This window comes from Pituophis catenifer, unplaced genomic scaffold (genome assembly GCF_029215685.1).
Source record: "Pituophis catenifer annectens isolate HBS135680 unplaced genomic scaffold, rPitCat1.0.hap2 SCAF_1, whole genome shotgun sequence".
Lineage (NCBI taxonomy): Eukaryota > Metazoa > Chordata > Lepidosauria > Squamata > Colubridae > Pituophis > Pituophis catenifer.
Window position 1 is genome coordinate 77,092,263 of NW_027256881.1, and position 22,199 is coordinate 77,114,461.

At 38.9% G+C, this 22,199-nt stretch overlaps 1 protein-coding gene across 1 annotated transcript in view; it reads left to right on the top strand.

The window, feature by feature from the left end:
* Positions 1 to 21,851, top strand: part of PRKN (parkin RBR E3 ubiquitin protein ligase) — a 719,133-nt gene extending 697,282 nt beyond the window's left edge. Inside the window, exons 10-12 of the mRNA XM_070951429.1 lie at positions 9,038 to 9,124; positions 17,931 to 18,048; positions 21,490 to 21,851. Of these exons, the coding sequence (XP_070807530.1) occupies positions 9,038 to 9,124; positions 17,931 to 18,048; positions 21,490 to 21,599 (315 nt within the window). The 3' untranslated portion in view covers positions 21,600 to 21,851. The remainder of the gene's footprint in view (positions 1 to 9,037; positions 9,125 to 17,930; positions 18,049 to 21,489) is intronic.
* The last annotated feature ends 348 nt before the right edge of the window (positions 21,852 to 22,199 follow it).

The window sequence follows — 22,199 nt, forward strand, 5'->3', positions numbered from 1 at the left end:
ACCCATGTTTCCCCCAAAATAAGACCCAGTCTTATTTTCTTCTGGGCCCCAAAATAAGCACCAGGTCTTATTTTCAGGGGATTATTTACTTACTTACCTTTGGACCACTGCAGCCAGGCCTCCCATGCCCCAACAGCTGTTGCTCTGCTGCCTGACTTCTTCTGTGGCCGCTTGCGACTGCTCATGGCCAGATGCCGCGTGGCTCGTTGCACCAGTGCCACTGCTCAGAGCAGGAGGCTGCGTGGTGCATTGTGCTGTTGCGCGCAAAAGCGGTGGAACTGGTACAATGCACCACATGGCATCCAGCCGCAAGCGGCCACAGAACAAATCAGGCAGCAGCACAACAGGTGTCAGGGCCAGGGAGGCCTGACTGCAGCAGTCCTAAGGTAAGAGGATGCGGGGTGTGTGAGGCAGCTCTATCCCCCACCCCACCCTAGCATGCGGCTTGCCCCACCTCGTACAACCAGATGGTGGGCAGGCCTTAACTAAGGCTTATTTTTTAATTAGGCCTTATATTAGGCGCAGGCATGAAAATTGGGCTAGGGCTTGCTTTCGGGGTAGGTCGTATTTTCAGGGAAACACGGTATGTCTGATTAAACAAGAAGATATAGGGTCAAGAATGAATGATGCTGAATGAATTGGGGGTACAAAGATGCTTTTTCACCCATTTGTGTCTTATGTGCTTAACATATTCCTAAAAGTCCAATGAATAGAAATTTGCCAAGACAGCTTTTTCCTTCCCCCAATTAGCTAAGGATTACTCTGGCTTAAGCCCAAAAGTCTTCTTGCTTCCTGCACCCTGCAACTGGAATTTAGAACTGGTTTTCTCTCTAGCAAAAATGTTCCCATCCAGCTGTCATGTCTAAAAAATGGACCATGGGAGGGGAGAGATCCATGGCACTGTTTGTTAAATGATATAAGTAATGCAAATGGTAATTTAACCCCAAAGGATCAAGGGAGTTTTATGGGACTGAGACTTCTAATGAAAAAAAAAAAAGATGTACTGCTAACCCACCTATCTTCCCTTAATCTGACACTTGTTTCTTTTATAATTCATGCTGTGCTGTAACACAGAAATGCTTAATGCCTTTTCTGCCAAGGAAAGCCTATTTATTCTGACAAACCTATCAACCCTCCAGGTTGTTCTTCCACCATGGAACTGATTTTACATCTCCTCCATTATCTAATAAGACGTGAAAACAGTTTTCTATTTTGCCCTTAAATCAGCCTTATTTCCATTGAAAGCAGCACCATGAGATCATCATCCACAGAATTGCAGTATTTCGAAAAATAACTCCCAAATCAAACTAGCATATATATACATATACACCAGGGGTGAAATGCTCCCGGATCGGACCGGATCGCCCGATCCGGTAGCGATATTTCCCTGTGGTTTGGCGATCCGGTAGCGATCGCCGCCCAGGCGTCATTACTTCCTGGTTTTAACCAGGAAGTAATGTTTTCTTACCTTTTGTGCATGCGCAGAAGGTTTTGCACATGCGCAGAAGGTGTGTGTGCACACGGTGCGTGCGCTTCCGAACCAGTAAGGAAGGTAAGTAGATTTCACTCCTGATATACACGGACCTAATACAGAAGCTTGCAAAGGAAAATTCTAGTTGCTCCTACCTTATTGTGAAGCTCTCCAAACACCAGGCCTGTTCTCTAACTATGGGTCTTTACCAGAAACTTCAAGCTTTTCCTTTTGCGGCCTAACAAACCTGCTAAAAACAAAGAGTGTTGGTGAAGGATTTAATGGCCCATAGCCAGCAGCGAGGAGATGCATTTGGAAGACAGAAAGACTTGTAAATTAGACAGCTTCAGTGAAGGTTGGAAATACAAACAAGCAATGTTAGGCATTCCGGGGCTTCCTTAAACTTGATGATATCTCAGACTGGAGTTTAATTTTAAAATGTGTTGGCTGTTACATAAAAAGGCAGCATATGAACAATTAACGAAAAAGAAACGTAGCTGTCAAAGACGTGACCTATAGTAGGAATACATGCATGCTCTTTCCTGATGTCAAGTATGTTCATAGTAGTTGGTTAGGACAGGGATCCCCAGCCCTGATTTGTGGACTGGCAGTGATCCACAGCATGCCAGAAACTGAGCCACACAAAAAAGTAAAGTCCCATCTGTGGGATGCAGGCAACACACGAAACCACACACCCTCTGGTCCACGGAAAAATCTCTCTCCACAGAATCGGTCCCTGGTGCCCAAAAGTTGGGGGGGGGGCAATGGGTTAGGTAAAATAATTATCATCTAGAAGGAATATTGTGTATTTGGTGATATGTGCTTGATTTTTCAGCCTTTTGCAACCAGAAATATTTAAATGAATGGAACTCAAAGTTGATAACAAGAGACCAGAAGCTTTTATAACTAACCAACATTCCTACAAACATAATCATCACGCCAATCTCTTTTGAGCTAAACAATGTTATATACATAGTAAACTTGGGCGAGATAGGCAGCATATAAATCAAATAAAAAAGAAGGGAGGAAGGAGGGAGGGAAGCCAGGCAGGCAGGCAGGAAGGAAGGAAGGAAGGAAGATAAGAAAATAAATTGTAGCTAATTTCCCTTAGGCCAATACCATTCACTATACTTCTGCATACATTTTTTTTTTAATCCTCCTGGCAAATCATCCATCCAATCCATTTATCACTTCATCGGCATTTGTTACAGAAACATCCATCTCTCTTTTGTTAAGGTTCCTATAAACTCCAACTAACCATAAAATATAAATATAATATAAATATAAATTAAAATATAAAGCATAGCTCATAAAATCATCTGCTACAATGTCCTACCTGTCAATGACTATTTCAGCTTCAACCACAACCATACACGAGCACACAATAGATACAAACTTAAAGTGAACCGCTCCAAACTCGATTGCAGAAAATATGACTTCAGTAACAGAATTGTTAATGCCTGGAATGCACTACCTGACTCTGTGGTTTTATCCCAAATCCCCCAAAACTTTAACCTAAAACTGTCTACTGTTGACCTCACCCCATTCCTAAAAGGTCTGTAAGGGGCGGGCATAAGAGCACCAGCGTGCCTACTGTTCCTGTCCTAATGTTCCCTTTAATTGTATTCATTTTATGTATTCAATTCATGCTTACACTTATATATATTATCTAATATGTACTCAACAAAATAAAATAAATAAAAAAATAAAATAAATAACCAAAACTTTTTTCATTTCCTCTTTCATTTCCACTTTTCTCCTTATGTATAAGTAGCCCTCAAGTCACGACCACAATTGAGCCCAAAATTTCTGTTGCTAAGGGTATTAAAGTGTATTAAATTAGTTTTGCCCATTTTACAACTTTTCTTTCCACAGTCGTTCAGTGAATCACTGCAGTTGTTAAGTTAGTAACATGGTTGTTAAATGAATCTGGCTTCCCCATTGACTTTGCTTGTCAGAAGGTCACAAAAAGATGATCACATGACCCTGGGACACTGCAACCGTCATAAATATAAGTTAGTTGCCAAGCATCTGAATTTTGAGCTTGTGACCATGGGGATGCTGCGATGGTCATGTGAAAAACAGTCCTAAGTCACTTTTTTCAGTGACGCAGCTTTGAACGGTCACTAAATGAACTGTTGTAAGTCGAGGATTACCTGTATTTATTTTGCAGTTTGACATTCATTCTTTCTATATAGGTAGTCCTTGACTAACAACCAATCACTTAATGACCAGTCAAAATTACAGTGGCACTGAAAAAAGTGACTTAAGACCTCTCCTCTCACTTACAACTGTTGCACCATTCCCACAGTCACGTGATCAAAATTTGGGTGCTGGACAACCAACATACCGTTATGAGGGTTGCGGCATCCCAAGGTCATATAATCACCATGCAACCTTCTCAGCCAATGTCCAATAAGCAAAATCAATGGGGGAAGGCAGATTCACTTAAGAACCATGTGGTTCGTTGAACAACTGCACTGATTCATTTAACAACCATGGCCAAAAAAAAGGTCATAAAATCAGGTATAGTTTAACAAATGCCTTGCCTAACAATGGAAATTTTAGTCCCAAGTGTGGTCGTAAGTTGAGGACTACCCAGTGGTGGGATTCAGCCAGTTCGCACCATTTTGGGAGAACCGGTTGTTAACTTTCTGGGCAGTTTGGCAAACTGGTTGTTGGAAGAAATCATTAGGACAGAGAACCGGTTGTTAAATTACTTGAATCCCACCACTGGACCACCTACCCTGTTTCCCCCAAAACAAGATATCCCCTGATAATAAGCCCAGTCAGGCATTTGAGTGCATGGCAATAAGGCCAAGTGCTTATTTCAGGGTTCAAAAAAATATAAGACAGGGTCTTATTTTTAGGGAAACACGGTATATGACCTAAGGACTTCTAAGGATTCTTTTCATAGCGGTCACTTGGCTTTGTAAGTGACTTATTTTATTTCAATCAATCAATCAATTTATATAGCTGCCCATCTCAGAAACATGACTGAACAGAGAATGATAACGTAATTTTGGTGATACTTAAAATATGCTGCGTGGAATGATATCTGCTAATGGAACAATGTTCTCTTATATCACCCCATATCTGGAAAATTGCATTATCACTGCAAGTTCAGTTGTGCAGTGGAGGAGTTGTGTAGAGGAGATTCAACATGGTGCAAAATAAAGGAAGTGCAATGACTTGAGCAGATATAAGTAGCATTATATAATACTGGAAATAGACCCATGTCATTTGTAGTAAATTATATATATTGTCTTTAGATCCACTTACCAAAACTGAATGTCTTACTTCAGAGGTTGAGCCACAGCTATCATATTTGCGGAATAGAAAAGTTGCATAAACCTTAAATTTATTTATTACTGTTTCTCCTTCAATATGTTTTCTTAATACTTGATTTTTAATTTGTTCAAATTTTGCATAAGGAAGTGACCTAATGACCTTCTAGATAGCATAAATGTCAGTTTGCCTTGGGCTATGCAGTGGCAAAAAAAGAATGTAATAAGCAAATAATTAGGACACTGTGTACATATTAAAACCAATAGAAGAGAATATCTGTAGCTCAGAGATCCCAAATATGAAACCTCTTCATATGGATTAATCTGTCCAGTTAAAGAAAGAAGAAAAAAGGCATGTTCTAAAATAAAAAGAAGGGTCAATGAAGACCAACATCACTGGCCATCCTATGGGAGTTGGTGAGTCAGGAGAAGTATGAAAGCAAAGGTGTAGTAAGGTTGTGGGACAGAAGTCTGAGTTTATTATTCTAAATCAAGGGGCAAAAGGAATGATTGCTTCTCTCCTTAACTCATCAATTTTCAAAAATAAAATCTATAAAAGAAAAACTCAACTTTTCCAGAGAAGGATTGTGGCCCATTAAAAAGAGTGTTGGTGGACCTGCCCTGGCTTAACAGCTATTAATTTAAATAAATGTTTTTGTTTCTTCAACATGTCACATGTACAGAGAGGGCTCTACTTATGAACAGGCTACATTCCAAAAAGATTTTGTTCACAATTCCGATAAGCAAAGAAAAATCCATGCACAATACAGTCCTTGCTTTACAGTCTGCGAGCAGATCTGAGGACAGTATGTGAGTGGAAGTCATGAGAAAGTGAGAAGGGGTTAGCAATAGCATTTAGCATTCAGCTGTATATACTGTCCCATAGCATTTTACAGCACCCTCTGGGCTGTTTACAATATAGAAGCATTATTTGCATATTTATTTATTTATTTATTTATTTGTTTAAATTTCTATACCGCCCTTCTCCAAATAGGACTCAGGGCGGTGCACAGCCTAAGTAAAAACAAAGCATACAAAATTTAAAAAACAGTATTAAAATAATTACATATTCTGGCCGTAAATTAAAACAACCCAATTTAAAACCAATTTAAAATTTAGCTCAAGCCAGCCCATTGCCCCCAACATAGGACAACAATGTGGTTTCTCATTTTACCGACCTCAGAAGGATGAAAGGCTGAGTCAACTTTGAGCCCCATCAGGATCGAACTCCAGGCTGTGGGCAGAGTTAGTCTGCAATACCCCACTTTAACCACTGCACTACCAGGACTAATAATAATAATAATAATAATAATAATAATAATAATAATAATAATAATAATATTGAGAAACTCAAGATCTTGTGGGACTTTAGGATTCAGACTGACAGGCACTTGGTCCACAACACACCTGACATAACAATAGTTGAAAAGAAAAAAGTATGGTTCATTGACATTGCAATACCTGGTGATGCACAAATTGAAGATAAGCAGCAAGAAAAAATCACAAAGTACCGGGACTTACAAATTGAAGTTGAGCGACTGTGGAAAAAGAAATCGTGTGTTGTCCCGATTGTAATTGGAGCCCTCGGAGCAATACCCAAAGGGCTACCCCGCTATTTAGAAATTCTAAATTTGCCGGACTTGAACATTTTGACTCTACAAAAAACCACCTTACTCGGAACAGCTTACATCCTCCGACGATACCTTAACAGTTCCTAGGTCCTTGGTTAGGACTCGAGCTGCTGAGCTATTAACCAGCCTCAAAGGCTGTGAATCTCACTAAAGATTAACCAATAAATAATAATAATAATAACTTTATTGTCATTGTACACGTATACACAGTATACCCGTACAACAAAATTCACTTAACACCCAAAGACCAGGTCCAACACACATAATAATCTCCAAACGCACTCCCACCCACCACAATTCCCCACCCTTAAACACCCAAACATCCACAGAACAGACCAAGTAATGCTGTCCAATAGCTCACTGATGGTGGCCCTTTAGTTTATTGTTGAGTGCAATTATATAAGTGACATGCCAGAAACTCACCCTTTCCTGTTTTCTCCTGACTTTCAGAATCTTCTGGATTGGAGTCATGGACAGGTTTGTTCATCTCAGTGAAAGTTTGCAACTCAAAAGTTCTTAACTAGAGTAATGTCCGTACTAGAAAATGTATCGCTCAAATCTTTCAAAAGGGAACAACATTGCAAAATGTATTTCACTCAGATAGTTGGGCCTCAACCTTTCAGCCACTCCAGGCAACGGATGTTGAAGAGTAGTCAGCGGGTTGTCCTGTTTTCACTTTGCATAAGCATCATTTTTTGCAGCACTGCAATGAATTGTGATTTCATACAGTACTTAAAGTGACAAGAGGAGCATGACAGAGTGCAAAATGGAACTGCAAAGATGTGACATGAGGCAGATAAACATTTTAGTGTCAAGTTGTGCTGATATGTCTATTCATTATATGCAAGAGCCAAGACTGTATCAAAACATCAGACGTATTTCATCAGCTCGGCTTGTCAGTGTAGCAAGGAGCTGAAAAATATATATCGGTATTCTCGTGGTGGGTCAAGATGGTGTACTTGAGATTGGCCAGAAGAATACTTTAATTGATATTTCACTTTATTTGTTTTTTATTTTCTCTAGACAACAAGGATAATAATTAGGAGATGACAGTGCAGGGATCATAGTTCCATGTCAAGGCAGATTTCTGTCTTATAAAGAAGTAGGCAATAGACATGAAGGTAATTTTTAAATAGTTCTGTTTATTCAGAACTAAATCATCTACAATTTTACTAAGTGGTTTTAAAATGAAAGTTGCTGACTGATAGAGGAAAAAATAAACTGGCTCTCCATCTTTGACAACACATTGCTGCTGTTCACAGACATTAGAAAATGGGACAGGTAACAAATGAATAATCGTAATTGAATTATAGATCACCAGGCTGAGCTCGAGGGAGGGGTCAAGTGCATCATCAGTCACGAGTCCCTTCGCATCCACAAGAAATCTAAGTCCCGCCCATCTTGAATTCCTTTTACTCTTACCTGCTATCAGTTTGCTTTGGCTGTTAGTAGTTCAGATTCTTGTAGCTCAGTGCTTCCATTTAATCACCTTTAAATCCCTTCATGGCATGGGTCCAGGTTACGTGAGGGACCGTCTCACCCTACTAAGATTGTACTCATCCTACTAATGCCAGCAAAAAAGGTATGCTCCAGGTCCTGTTAGCCCAATTATTCTGGCTGGCAAGGTCCAGGAGACCTTTCTCTGCTGTTCCTCCTGTCCTCTGGAACATCCTACCCCCAATGTGAGGTTGGCCCCAACCTTATCTTTTTGTAAGGGCCTAAAGATGTGGCTCTGACAGTTGGCTTGGGGTCCCAGTGGGGGAACAATGCAATGGAGATGATTGATTGAGCAATACCTGATCCTATCTCCCCCAACTCTACCCCTACTGACTCCATGTGTCCTTAGGTTTTAATGTCAGATTTTATTTTTTATGTTTTAATTGTATATGTAACTATAAGACACCAGAGTTACCCTATGATAAGATGGGCAGCCCATAAATGTAATAAACAATCAATCAAACAAATTGCCTGGATTTTCTGATTTCCTTAGTGCTTGACATGAATGAAAGATAGCAGTCTGGATATGTTTATCCTGAAGGAGTCAGTGATTACTTGCTTAGAGAATCATTACAGGAACCCTGAAGTGCTAAAATCTCATCTATTTCTCATTTGTCCCTATTATTAGGAAAGTGCAACATTTATTGGCAGATGTTTTTGACCCATGGCTTTAGAAGAATCTTCATGTGAAATGCAGTCTGCCCTGTTCTCCAGTGTTTCCAAAATTCTAAGATATCCTAGTTATGGAAATGTTTTGGGAGAACTTTTGTGTGCAGCTAAGGAATCCAAGACAAAGTTTGCCCCCTGTCCCAATTTTCTAATGACGTTAATCTCAGAAACTCGCCCTAGGAAACTGATGATAGTTCTGACTTTTCAAATACTTCTCTCCCCTCAGTGCTTCCATGTGTAAAAGGAAAATATATATATATATATATATATATATATATTCAAATAGCCTTTTTCGTTGGAGAAAAGTACATAAATCAGTTGTATTAATGAGCAGGCTATGTGATCAGATGGATGATAAATAAGAAATTATGAGAATTATGAGAATTTAATGGGATAAGAAGAGTGGTGGATCATCTGAAAATGCTATGGCTGTCGTACCTCCCCTTGATTTCTAATGTTTGTTTATGTTTTTCTTTTTTCAGTTTGTGTTCTGCCGTGAATGTAAAGAAGAATACCATGAAGGGGAATGCCATAGCTTATTCAAAAGTCCAGGAGCCACAGCTCAAATGGTACATATCTCCACATCCATAGCATCTCAGAAAATTAACTGGGGGGGAGGGGAGCTTGATAATCAAGAACAGAGACAATCAGGACCTTGGTGGGAAATATCATGTGGACAGAAAGGGAGAAGATCCGGCAGTAAACAGCTGTTTCCCCTTCAGAAGTCCTAGTGTTAGTTATTGGCTCTTACCAGAGCCCTGGTGGTGCAGTGGTTAAAATGCAGCACTGCAGGCTAATTCTGCTAACTGACAGGAATTTGATTCTGACCGGCTCAAGGTTGACTCAGCCTTCCAGCTACCTTCCAGTCTACCATCAATTTGGTAAAATGAGGACCCAGATTGTTGGGGGCAATATGATGACTCTGTAAACCACTTAGGACTGTAAAGTACTTTGAAGCAGTATATAAGACTTATGTGCTATTGCTATACATATCATAGGTGGAACTCAGAAGTAGTTATTTAGACTTTAATAAAGTCATGAAACTTACATGGGATTTCCAACTTATATACGGACAGATATCTGTTCAGAAAATGAGCCTTTTTTTTATCTTTACCATGATGGTATTCAGATTTTTTGAGAAAATGACTGATGGGACTTCCATAAACCTTTCCTATGGAGAAGCATGAAAGTTTATGCTTGATCTACTTTCTTCCACGTTCTTCCTCTTTATAGCCCAGTATTAATTCTTCATCCTACAGAACCAAAGCAGAAATCAGCATAGTGAGCAGCAAGCACAAATGTAATCTGCATTATGAAGATTATAAAAACTGATGGGGAGAAAGTAATTTGATTTTTATTTTAAGGTATTTAAATTTGTACTTTCTGATAGAGCTGTGCAATGCTTCAGATTAGGTTCCAAAAACATACTTTGGAACATGCAGAGGCACAAATATAACACCCATTTGCTAGTGTTTAAAGCTGCTGTATCTATAATCTAAATCACTTTTTGGAACTGAATCCAAAGAGTTGCACAGTGTTATTTTGAAACAAATAGGTAAACTGGAAAGATTTTCTTTTCTTTCTTTTTTTTCATTTCTTGAAATAATGCAATGTAGTCCTACAGTCAACACATGCAAACAAAAATGCACACATTTGCAAAACACTATGAGATAAATTATAAAAAAGGGGGGAATTAAAGAAGTTTTGTGGTGCAGAAAACATCTCTTTAACTGGCTTTTGGGTCTATTTAATACTAATATCTTATAGAGGGTAGTTTTTTTCCCAATTTGCTGTTGTTCATCAACGTTCAATTACCTCACTGCAAGGAATATTTTAATGTTTGGAGATTTAAAAAGGGATGCTTTTAGATATAAACAAGGATTGAACTGATCATTATCTCTAATAGTCACCATAATTCTGAGTTTTGTTCACTCCGTAAAGAGAAATATCAAACTGAGCAAATTTGTTTTAATTTAGGTCAAGGTAATGTAAGGATTATTTTAAAAGCCAACCAGCCAACCAATTTATATTTCAAACATAAGCAAAGAGAAGTTCCTATTGTGCACTTTTATGTTTCATACTGGGAAATTTTCTTTTATTTCTTGAAACAATCATGCTGAAATGAAGAAATAATTGAGTTGAGAACTCTACTCCTTATCAAGTTAATTCTTGGACTTCAGCACAGGACTGCACATAGGTTGCTAGATTCCTAGAGAATGCCAGGATCCAAACTAAACCATATTATTCATTAAGCAAATCAGTACCCAAGCGTCCTTGGATGCTGATCCTTTAAGCTATCATCAGTTCTGGGGGAAACAAATCAAGACCTGAGCGGCGTATATGAGACATGGTTGATTATGAGAGATGGAAATATAGCCTTTTTATACTATCCATAGTTCATGAGTTCCTTTTGACAAAGGAGAATGAGAATTCATCTGGTAATTATAGTAAACAATCCTTTCTATTCACATTTGGACAAGCAGACAACGTGTTAATGCTTTTAGTATTGTATTTCCAATGTTGCCTTGTCCTAGCTATGCTAATCACCCTAAGAAGGGAAAGGCAAGGGGGAAATTGATTAAATGAGCTCTGCCATCTTCCAAACCAAATCATTCTGAAATTACTGTAGCCCTACCATACGTTCCCTATATGGTCTTTACCCTCAATCCTAACTTCAAAAGGCTACCAGCATGGAAGCATGATCTCTCCTCAGTGGAGCTGCACCAGTGCTAGACAAATGATGAGTTCAGCAGATGAGGCAAAGAGACCAGTGGTGAAATGTAAAATTTGTTATTACTGGTTCTGTGGGTGTGGCTTGGGGTGGGTGTGGCCAAATTTTAAAAAAAACTTTTTTAAAGCATTTTTTATAACCTATTCGGGCAAATAGGTTGTAAAAAAAATGCTTTTAAAAGGTAAAAAAAAGGCTCTGATGATCACAGCACACAATCGTCAGAGCCTTTATCTTTTAACCTTTTAAAAGCAGGAAGTAACGACACCTGGGCAGGTGGGCGGAGCCTTGTGCCGCCATCGCTGCCGGTTCTCCAAACCACCTGTCACAATCACTCCCGGATCACGCGATCCGGTCCGAACCGGGAGTATTTCACCCTTGAAAGAGACCCATTGCAATGTGAGATAAGGGTACCCAGCAAGTAAATACACATGAGCATCTGTCCAGTCTGACTGCATTAAAAATATGGCTTGTCTTATACTACTTAGACCTGGTCATAGAAATGTCATGTTATACAATTAAATTATGCATATTTAAATCAATTTACTTCAATAGCAGGAAAAAAGATTATGAAATTGAACTTTGGTCTATACAATCCAAATTTCAGAAAGCTCTTCCAGTTGAGACCCCCAACAGTAAAATTCTTGTTAAGGTTTTTTAAAAAGAGATAAATTTGATGGTACAGTTTATCATAAACATCCTTTCCATCTTGTTATCTTTTTTGTCTTTTTTTTTCTTGGTCGCTGACAAGCAGAGTTATCTTTTTATCATAAAAGTATACCATTGGATTTCTGTTGCCCTCTTATTAGCTATCAGTTCCTGGTGCCAAGGGGGCTTAATGGGGCCCAGAGAGATTTTTTTTTAATTAAAAAGGTAATAGGGGAGCCAGTGCTTCCTTATTTATTGATTTGATTCAAGAGAGACTTGTTAAAAACTAATGCCAGGCAGCCATAAAGCCTCATGGGAGATGGAAAAGGTAGTCATCTCCCAGGCACACATTGGCAAACCCAACCTGACACTAAGCAGGCACCTAGGTATATCTCCCCCAGGGTGGTAGGATGGACCAATAACTAAGCTCCTCAGTACATTATGGCACTCCTGTTGCTTCTTCACAGGATGAGAAGAACTTTATGAGTAAGTCACAGAGAGAGAGAGAGAGTCCTTCTGGGACCTAATTAACCATCTGTCTGAAACTAGAGAACCTGATAAAACAAACCCAGCATAGCATATGTGCCCAAACCTCCTGAAAGTCACAATTTGGGAGATAAAGATAGAGAGGTGTATTGGGATAGTGCGGTTTTTCAAACAGTGGGTGATAGAAAAGGCAATTTGTATATTGATATTTCCCAATATATTGATAGGAAATAATCACATACATTTTTTTAGCTTTATCTGGATCATCATTTAAGTGAATCCCATTGAAATGCAACCAGAAGCTTCAGTGATGCTTTGTTCAATATTATAATTTAAATATAAATATGGATCCCTAGAGCACAACTCCGTCTAAGTAAACTGCACAAACAGAATCCTATTTTTACAAGCACATTCCCCCAGCTGTCTTGAGGTAAAAAATAGTTTTAATATCAAACTTGTCTCTGCATGTACTTTTTTGAGGAAGCAGATCAAGGAGCTGTGGTTTTGTTGTAAAAACTAAGATTGGTTAAAAAATTTTTTGCACAAGGTGATTAATCTGGTTAGTCACTAACAGGGTTCAAACATCCTGCCTCAGAATTCTGGAAGTACAGGTAGTCCTCGACTTACAACCGTTCAAAATTCAACAGCACTGAAAATGTGTTTTATGACCATTTTTCACACAACCATAGCAGGTCACATGATCAAAATTCAGATGCTTGGCAACAGATTCATATTTATGACGGTTGCAGTGTCCTGAGCTCATGGGATGAGAGTTTGCGACCTTCTAACGAGCAAAGTCAATGGGGAATCCAGATTCACTTAACAACCATGTTACAAACTTAACAAATGCAGTTGTTAAGCAATTCACTTAACAACTGTGGCAAGAAAAGTTGTAAAATGGGACAAAACTCACTTAACAAATGTTTCACCTAGCAACATAAATTTTGGGCTCAATTGTGGCCGTAACTTGAGGACTACCTGTACAATTAAATTGGTCCAAAGTCAACAGTTTTACAGAAGCCGAATACAGAATACAAATTCTGAATATAGAATCTCCTTTCTTTCTTTCTTTCTTTCTTTCTTTCTTTCTTTCTTTCTTTCTTTCTTTCTTTCTTTCTTTTCTTTTCTTTTCTTTTCTTTTCTTTTCTTTTCTTTTCTTTTCTTTTCTTTTCTTTTCTTAGATTTATATACCGCCCTACTCCCGAAGGACTCAGGGTGGTGAACAGGCACAAAAATAAAATACATAAATACAAAAATTTAAAAGCAAAAATAAAACCAGATTAAACAATTTAGCCTGAGACAAATTTAAAACATCCCAATAAAAAATCCCAAAAGAGCCTTGATAGAACAGTGGTCTAAGCACCCTGTTATTAACAACTGCTGCTTGCAATTACTGCAAGTTCGAATCTCACCAGGCTCAAGGTTGACTCAGCCTTCCATCCTTTCTAAGGTAGGTGAAATGAGGACCCAGTTTGTGGGGGCAATAAACTGACTTTGTATAAATATACAAAAGTATGAAGGCTATTGCTTAACGCATTGTAAGCCGCCCTGAGTCTCCGGAGAAGGGCGGCATATAAATCAAATTAAAAATAATAATAATAATAATAATTTAAAAACAGATTTAAAATTCTCAATTTAAAAGAAAAGGGGGGATTAGCAGGGGATCAGCAGGGGATTATCATCCCTTGCTGATAATCTACGAGCCTTTGCAGGAGGCAAGTACAAGGAAGGCTTAATGAGGCCGTCCGCCTTATAATTTCATGTTATCTGAGGCCCATGATCAGATAACATGGGTTCAAATTAAGTTCTACTGTATAAGATCCAAATCAAATTCAGAGCTATTGTGGGGGGGGATATTTCCCATCCTACAATTGCCCTGAGTTTAATATACTGTATCTGCATGACAATCTTGCCTATGACCAATTATAGGAACATATCAATTCAGCCATTCAGTAACCTTCTCTGTCCTCCAATTTCCAGTTATTTTATTATGCCCTTTCTTTCTTTCACTTCATGCAGTCTTCATATTTTGCACATGGTGGCACTGTGCTACTGAAGAAAGGTACAGAGAGCCCTTTCTGAAATCGGCCAGTGATTTTCTTACAATCTGAATTAATCCTGAATATTTTACGAAGTACAAAATTACCTGTTAATCATCTGAATGATTTGGGGGAGGGAGCAAAGGGAACTTTGTATTCATCAACAGGATTTTAAAGACATTGTTAATTTGGTGCATTAAAACACAAACCCAGAGTTGTCTTTGAAAAGGTAACCAAGTAAGCAATACAAAATTCCTTTTCCAGGACATATTGTCATATTGTTTTCAAGGCACACATCTATGTATATAAATAGGTAGGTAGGTACTGAATTTAGATAGCTGCCCATCTCTCTTGCATGTAACTCTGGACGGCACCCCCAGTTAAACACAAACTAAATAATCAACATAATTTATTTATAAAATTTACCATTTCAAATGTTATACTAAAGGACCTAGCATGTTGATGTTCTGACAACTCAGCCATCACCTAGAGATAACCTCCACCTCCCTACCGTTCAAATGGCGTAACCAAAACCACAGGAAGAAAACAAACGGTACAGAGCACATCCTCCTTAGCAACCGAGATAAGCAAGAAACAGCACCAGATAAACAATCAAGAGGGGGGAAAAAAGCAACGAAGAAGTTCTCAGGGGACAAACCGCATTCCTAGAGTTTCTTCTCATTCGTGGACATTCCTGGGAGAATTCATAACGTGCCCTTAGGATAGACTTCCATTCAAGAATAGCTGATGAACATGAATGGAGTTATTCTAAGTACAGTTTCTTAATGGATGAGTAGAACGAACTGAAAATCCAGAAATGATGAAGCTGGTTAAACTCCTAAAGTAAATTGTCAGATTACAGTGTAACTTACTGCATAACTATCCAGAAGAAAGTCTCATTCCATTCTGTAAAATGTGTATGTAGGTAAATGCACATAGGGTGGCAACCTGTCCTTTTCTCCATGCAACCTTCAGAACCATCTGAAAATTTTCTGCTGAAGATTAACAAGCCCTCCAGCACATAATTGCATGGGCAGGAGCTGCCTTATCTGAAATCCAGAGGAACATTGCATGATTTTGGGAAATTCCATCTGCATCTCCTACCTGAGGGACCCAGTGGCTAAGATGCTGAACTTGTTGATCGAAAGGTCGGCAGTTCAGTGGTTCGAATCCCTAGTGCCACGTAAAGGGATGAGCTCCCATTACTTTTCCCAGCTTCTGCCAACCTAGCAGTTCGAAAGCATGTAAAAAATGCAAGTAGAAAAATAGGGACCGGCGTTGGTGGGAAGGTAACAGCGTTCTGTGCGCCTTTGGCATTTAGTCATGCTGGCCACATGACCACGGAGATGTCTTTGGACAGCGCTGGCTCTTCGCTTTGAAACGGAGATGAGCACTGCCCCTTAGAGTCAGGAACGACTAGCACATATGTGCGAGGGGAACCTTTACTTTATCCCCTACCTAATAATGTTCTTTTTTGCGGCTTTCCCCCCATCCCCTGACGCTCACACTGCTTCTGTCCAGAATAATTGCATTTTGGTTCACATCTGGGACAAAATATCCTTCTTTCATTCTGCATAGGGGCTAACATATCTTTAGACCTGCACCATGTGAAGTCTTTAGTGCTCTCTGAGCTTGCTTGTTTTCTTGCAGATGTTTCATTACCCAAAATAGGTAACATCATCAGTGCTAGTAAGGAGTGCGGTTTGCTGTCAGTTTATATTCTTATAGCTTGCCTTGGCAGTGTTGGTGGGGATAGTCTTAGAGATTCTTAGAGATTCCAGAAAGTCCAGTTGCCTCCTGAAAAAGCACCTTTGGGGCAGGAGTCTCTTGCATTGCTTCGGAGTGGGCAAGGCACATGATTGCTCACTGATAATAAGTGGATCCTCCTTCCAATTTGTTTTAGTTTTTTCTCATGATAATATGGCATAATAACATAGCACCAATTGTAGAAAGTTAGCACCCACCCCTCTCCTAGAAGAATGAAATATTTTGAGAAATATTAAAACGGAATATATTTCCCTGAATGAGAAATGGAGAAACATGTTTTCTTAGAGGAAGAAAGCAGCCCCACCTTCCTTAATAGCCCGCAGAAGATGTCAGCACTTAAGGGATAAAGAGATAGATAGCTACTATATATTCATAGGCATAAATTCCCTGCAGCAAGGTCTGAACAAAGGCAGAATGGGATTAGCGCTCACTCAATATGTTAATTTGTTAATTAGTCTCTTTAGCTGAGATGTTAATTTGTTAATTTGTCTCTTTAGCTGGGCATTTTGTAGCCCAAATATGCCCACCCACTTTCTGGAGAGCTTAAATGACCTCTCTGCTAAAGGGTTTCACTTTATGAGCAAGAGTAATTTGGCTGCTGATAGTTATCCTTGTATTTTAACTATTTTAATTTCTCAATGTGCTCTGGCAACTTGCCTGATTTGTAACTCCGGATTGCAGGTATCGCTGAGGAAAAGGTAGTATTCAGACAGAATGGTTTAGGTTTCTATGACGGCTGTGACTCATTGATCTTCAGTCTATATTCCACCATTTCTAATCTAACAACTGGTATTTAGGGCAGCTTTTTGCACGCAAAGAAGCTTTTTGTATTTTTGTACAGGTAATCCTTTACAAAATGAACAGTTCATTTAATGACCATTCAAAGTTACAAGGGCACACTTTTTCACACTTATGACCGTTGCAGCATCCCCACAGTCATGAGAGGGCGGGCAAGGCAAAGCACCCCTCAACGTAAGTGACATCGAGTTGGCCACGCCCACCCAGCCATTCCCACCCAGCCAGTCATTAGGGCAGAGAATTGGTTGTTAAAAAATCTGCAACCCAACATTTCTGTTGCTAATTGAGACATTTGTTAAGTGAGTTTTGCCCCATTTTATGACCTTTCTTGCCACAGTTGTTAAGTGAATCACTGCAGTTGTTAAGTTAGTAACATGCTTGTTAAGTGAATCTGGCTTCCCCCATTGACTTTGCTTGTCAGAAGGTCGCAAAAGGGGATCACATGACCCCAGGACACTGCAACCGTCATAAATATGAGTCAGTTGCCAAAGCATCTGAATTTTGAACCCAGAACCATGGGGATGTTACAATGGTTATAAGTGTGAAAAACAGTCGCTTGTTTCAGTTGTAACTTTGAACCGTCACTAAATGAACTGTTGTAAGTCAAAGACTACCTTCATCTATTAAGAATAAACTTTCAGCTGTTGGTATAATACAACTACTCCAATTATCGTATGAAGAAAAAAAAAAGGACAATCTAGAGCAGTGTTTCTCAACCTTGGTAGCTTGAAGATTGGGTGGACTTCAACTCCCAGAATCCCCCAGCCAGCGCTGGCTGGGGGATTCTGGGAGTTGAAGTCCACCCATCTTCAAGCTTCCAAGATTGAGAAACACTGATCTAGAGGAAGTGGTCACGTGTCATGATTTGTGTAACTTATCCATAGTTCATGGTTTCTTCTCTCTTTGCAGGGATTTGAAATTGATGAGCATGCCGCCATGAAAGCTCGTTGGGAAGATGCATCCAAAGAAACAATAAAAAGAACAACAAAGCCATGCCCTAAATGCCATGTTCCAGTAGAAAAGGACGGTGAGTTTCCTGAAGGATATTTCCCATTCCCCCATAGACAGATTTTAAAACAACATTGCAAAGCACTCCAATATATCAAGTGTAACCTAGCATGGTTATAATTTTCACTGTTTTAGAATTAACTAATTGTGTTTTGTGATTTAACATTCAAAACCATGAATAACACTGTCTAAGGAGATTTTTGGTTATCCAGGTCATGGTTATCCCAAAGTTGTTTTTTTAAGAGGCAACTGGACTTTCTTGTTTTTCTTTGAAGACCTTTCGCTTCTCATCCTAGAAGCTTCATTTGAAGAGCTGAAGAAGCTTCTTGGATGAGAAGTGAAATGTCTTCAAAGAAAAACAAGAAAGCCCAGTTGCCTCTTGAAAAAGCATCTGTAGGGCATGAATAAAACTATTAACTTTCTAGAAAATAAGTTCTGATAACTCACTATGACCAAAAAGGCCATTTCAAAATCATGAAACAAGATTACAATTTTCAGTCACTGTAGGAAATGAACATACAAAATTGTCCTTCAGAAACTCTTAATTGAAAAGTAAAACACATGCAATTAAATTTGCAGAAGATTAGGGTAAAAGGAGAACAAGGCAGACCTCACAGGATAATTTACTTTTGAATTTACTTTCCAAACTCACTACCCTGCAGATCACTGGTGGGTTTCAAAAAATTTTACTACCGGTTCTGTGGGTGTGGCTTGGTGGGCGTTGCATGGCTTGGTGGGCATGGCAGGGGAAGGATACTGCAAAATCCCCATTTCCTCCCTATGAGCTGGGACTCGGGAGGCAGATAATAGATGGGGGCGGGGCCAGTCAAAATTTTTACTACTGGTTCTACGAACTACTCAGAGGTTCCGCTACCGGTTCTCCAGAACTGGTCAGAACCTGCTGAAACCCACCTCTGTTGCAGATGTGTTGGATTTCAATGTCTAGAATTCCTACTCAGCAGAATATAATTTGGTTTGATTTCGATTTAGGTGCCACACTGCTTCACTTTCCCTTGGTGCTCTGATTCAGGTTGCTGCTAGATGGGAATGGTGGTTATATTAGGTTTACTTGTGATTACTACCTTGTCAGAGTTGTGTCATCCTGTGTTGTTATTTGAAGTGTGTAGACCTTAATTTCGTGTGTTCATATCAGATGGAAAAAAAGTACATCTATTTCCCAATAGTATTTCTAGGTCATATGCTTGTTGAGAATCACAGGGTGTCCCCAACCCCCAGTCCATGGACTGGCACTGGTCCACAACATGCCAGAAACCAGGCCACACAAAGCCCCATCCATGGGATGCAGGCAACACACGAAACCATACCCCCTCCGGTCCGCAGAAAAACCTCTCTGCATAGAAATGATCCCTGATGCCAAAAAGGTTGGGGACCGCTGCCTTAAATTACTTAATGCAATTTCATAAGCATGTTATGAAAAGAAACTGGGTGCACATTTATACTTAGCTTTCTTAGGCTATTGTATTTTGAGCCATGAAACAATGGCAAACAGTTGGTACCCAGATGTCTTGATGTTCTCATGCTTCTTTAGTTAGCGCACCATTAGAAACAGCCATGCTCTAAATAGAGTATCCAAGCAGAGAGCAGAGGCTGTCCAATTCTTTTGTACTATAGTGACTGAAAAATGGCAGGTCCTTTCTCAACATCTGAAATAATCTGCACATGAAAAGGACTTCATGAAGAAAGCTAATAATATACCTTGGGAATTACATAGCTGCTAGAAAAAGTTCAACCAGTTAAGTGAAAGGACAAGTAAAAGCCAGGACCTTAGATTGGGCCCTAAATTATGAAATTAGTAATTTTCTAAAACAAAGTTCTTATTTATATGCGTTGAGCAACACTTTGATTTTGTCCGTGTACTGAGAAAGCCTTATTTTAGTGATCCACATGATCAGTAAGCTTTCTCAATACCATTAATCACTAGAAAACTTCCTCTTTACCCTTTGCAGAGCCCATGTAATCCATCTCCATTGATTACACATTTCAGAGTTGCATAAGCATATTTCCATGACTTCTTATAACAGATTTTATTCAATGGTCCATAGCCTGAGAACTATTTATGGCCACTCAAAACTTTGAGTATAATAATTCCCAAGTACTACTTCCATAGTATAATTATTAATGTGACTGGAAGAAAATACAGTATAATTAAATTGTAGGAGAAGATTCATATTAGTTACGCTTATATAATTTGAAGCCTTTTTAATATAAATCAAATAATATGTAGCATTTATCTAGCCACTATTCCCATTTTAGAAGGGTAAGCCCGAAAACCCATCATTCAAAATCTAAAGGTAGCTTGTACAACCTTGATATATATGAATTGCCGCTCCACAAAATCATTATTCAAGATGTAAGTGTACTATCTTGATATATATGGATTGTCACTTTCCCAAGCCATCATTTAAAATCTAGGTGTAGGTTGCAGAATCTTGATATAGATGGATTCGGGGTGAAATGCTCCCGATCCGGTAGCGATGTAGGTGGGTGGTTCAGAGAACCGGTAGCAAAAATCCCTGCCCACCCCCCATGCCCAGATGAGCCGCGTGATCATCAGAGGCTTTTTTAAATTATTTTTAAAAGCATTTTTTTTACAACCTCTTTGGCTGGAAAAATGCTTTTAAAAGTAAAAAAAAAGCCTCTGATGATGGTGTGGCTCAGCTGGAATCGTCAAAGGCTTTTAAAATAATTTTTTTACAATCTCTGTAGAAAAAATACTTTTAAAAGCCTCTGATGATCCCAGCTGAGTTGCCTGATCGGCAGAGGCTTCTTTTCCTTTTAAAAACATTTTTTCGGCCAAAAAGGTTATAAAAAAAATGCTTTTAAATTTTTTTAAAAAGCCTCTGATGATTGTGCGGCTCAGCTGGGCAAAGGTGGGGGCAGGGATTTTTGCTACCGGTTCTCTGAACCACCCGCCTCCATCGCTACCGGATTGGGTGATCCGGTCCGAACCGGGAGCATTTCACCCCTGCATTCTGGACTTCAGAGAAACTATAAAGGCAGAGAGAGTTGCATTTCACATTGAGTGTCTCCTTTGGGCTCACTTCAGAATCAGAATTTCATCTGAGCTCAATTTCCATGAATTGAAAAGGAATTTAGAATGGATAAGTGCAACATTTCATAAACTACATTCTCCCCCCCCCCCCACCCCGATTAAAGATTCTTGAAAGTATAGTTCAATAAATTAATCGGCAAATGCTATCACGCGTGGCACCTAGGAGACTCTGGGCAGCTATCCTGCGCAATGAAGAGTTTGCAAAATTAAAAGAGCTCCACTGTCCCTTTCACATATAAATTAACAGTAGGATCTGAAGTGAAACACATAGTTAATTGCTGTGATAATCACAAACATGACAACTTATTATCTGCTTATGTTTACATTTGTACTAATGGTTGCCTGTCCTGTATGATTTTCTTATACACATTATTGACTTTCTTCTAGGTGGATGTATGCATATGAAATGTCCTCAATCTCAGTGTAAATTTGAATGGTGTTGGAAATGTAGCCTTGAATGGAACAGAATGTGCATGGGAGATCATTGGTTTGACTGATCCTTAAGGAAACCTAGAAACAACCAATTGCTTCACAGGGAACTTCACAGTTACTTCCCACAATATCAGATTCCAAAGTTTTTGTTCAAGCTTTGAATTTCTCACAAGTATTAATTGTGGGATTAATTATGACATTTGGCTTTTGTGTATGTGTTTTTCATAAGCACCAAACATCAGTATGTATCTTCAGATGGTCATATCTAAGTCCAATATAGCAATTTTTTTAAAAAAATAATCAGAACATATCTAATATGTTAGATATATTCTGCTTACATAAAGGCAACTCTGTAATGGTGCTCCCTCCCTTGAAAACTAGGTCATGTCTTTGGCCAGTTTCTGTTTTTAATTGATTTCATCTTTGATTTGAAAATGTGTTATCTATTATTGGCAAAATAAAGAACTATACAAAACTGGGCCTCTCAAATTGTTCAAACTATTATGGTTTATATTTATCAGCAATTCAGTTTGTGACTTTGTGTTTGAAGGTTTGGAAATATTAATTTTTAAATTATATAGGTATAATTACAAGTGCAGTTTCAGATAAACAATATATTACACAACTTGCCTTCTAAAATCAAAACTTTTATAGTACATTTTTTT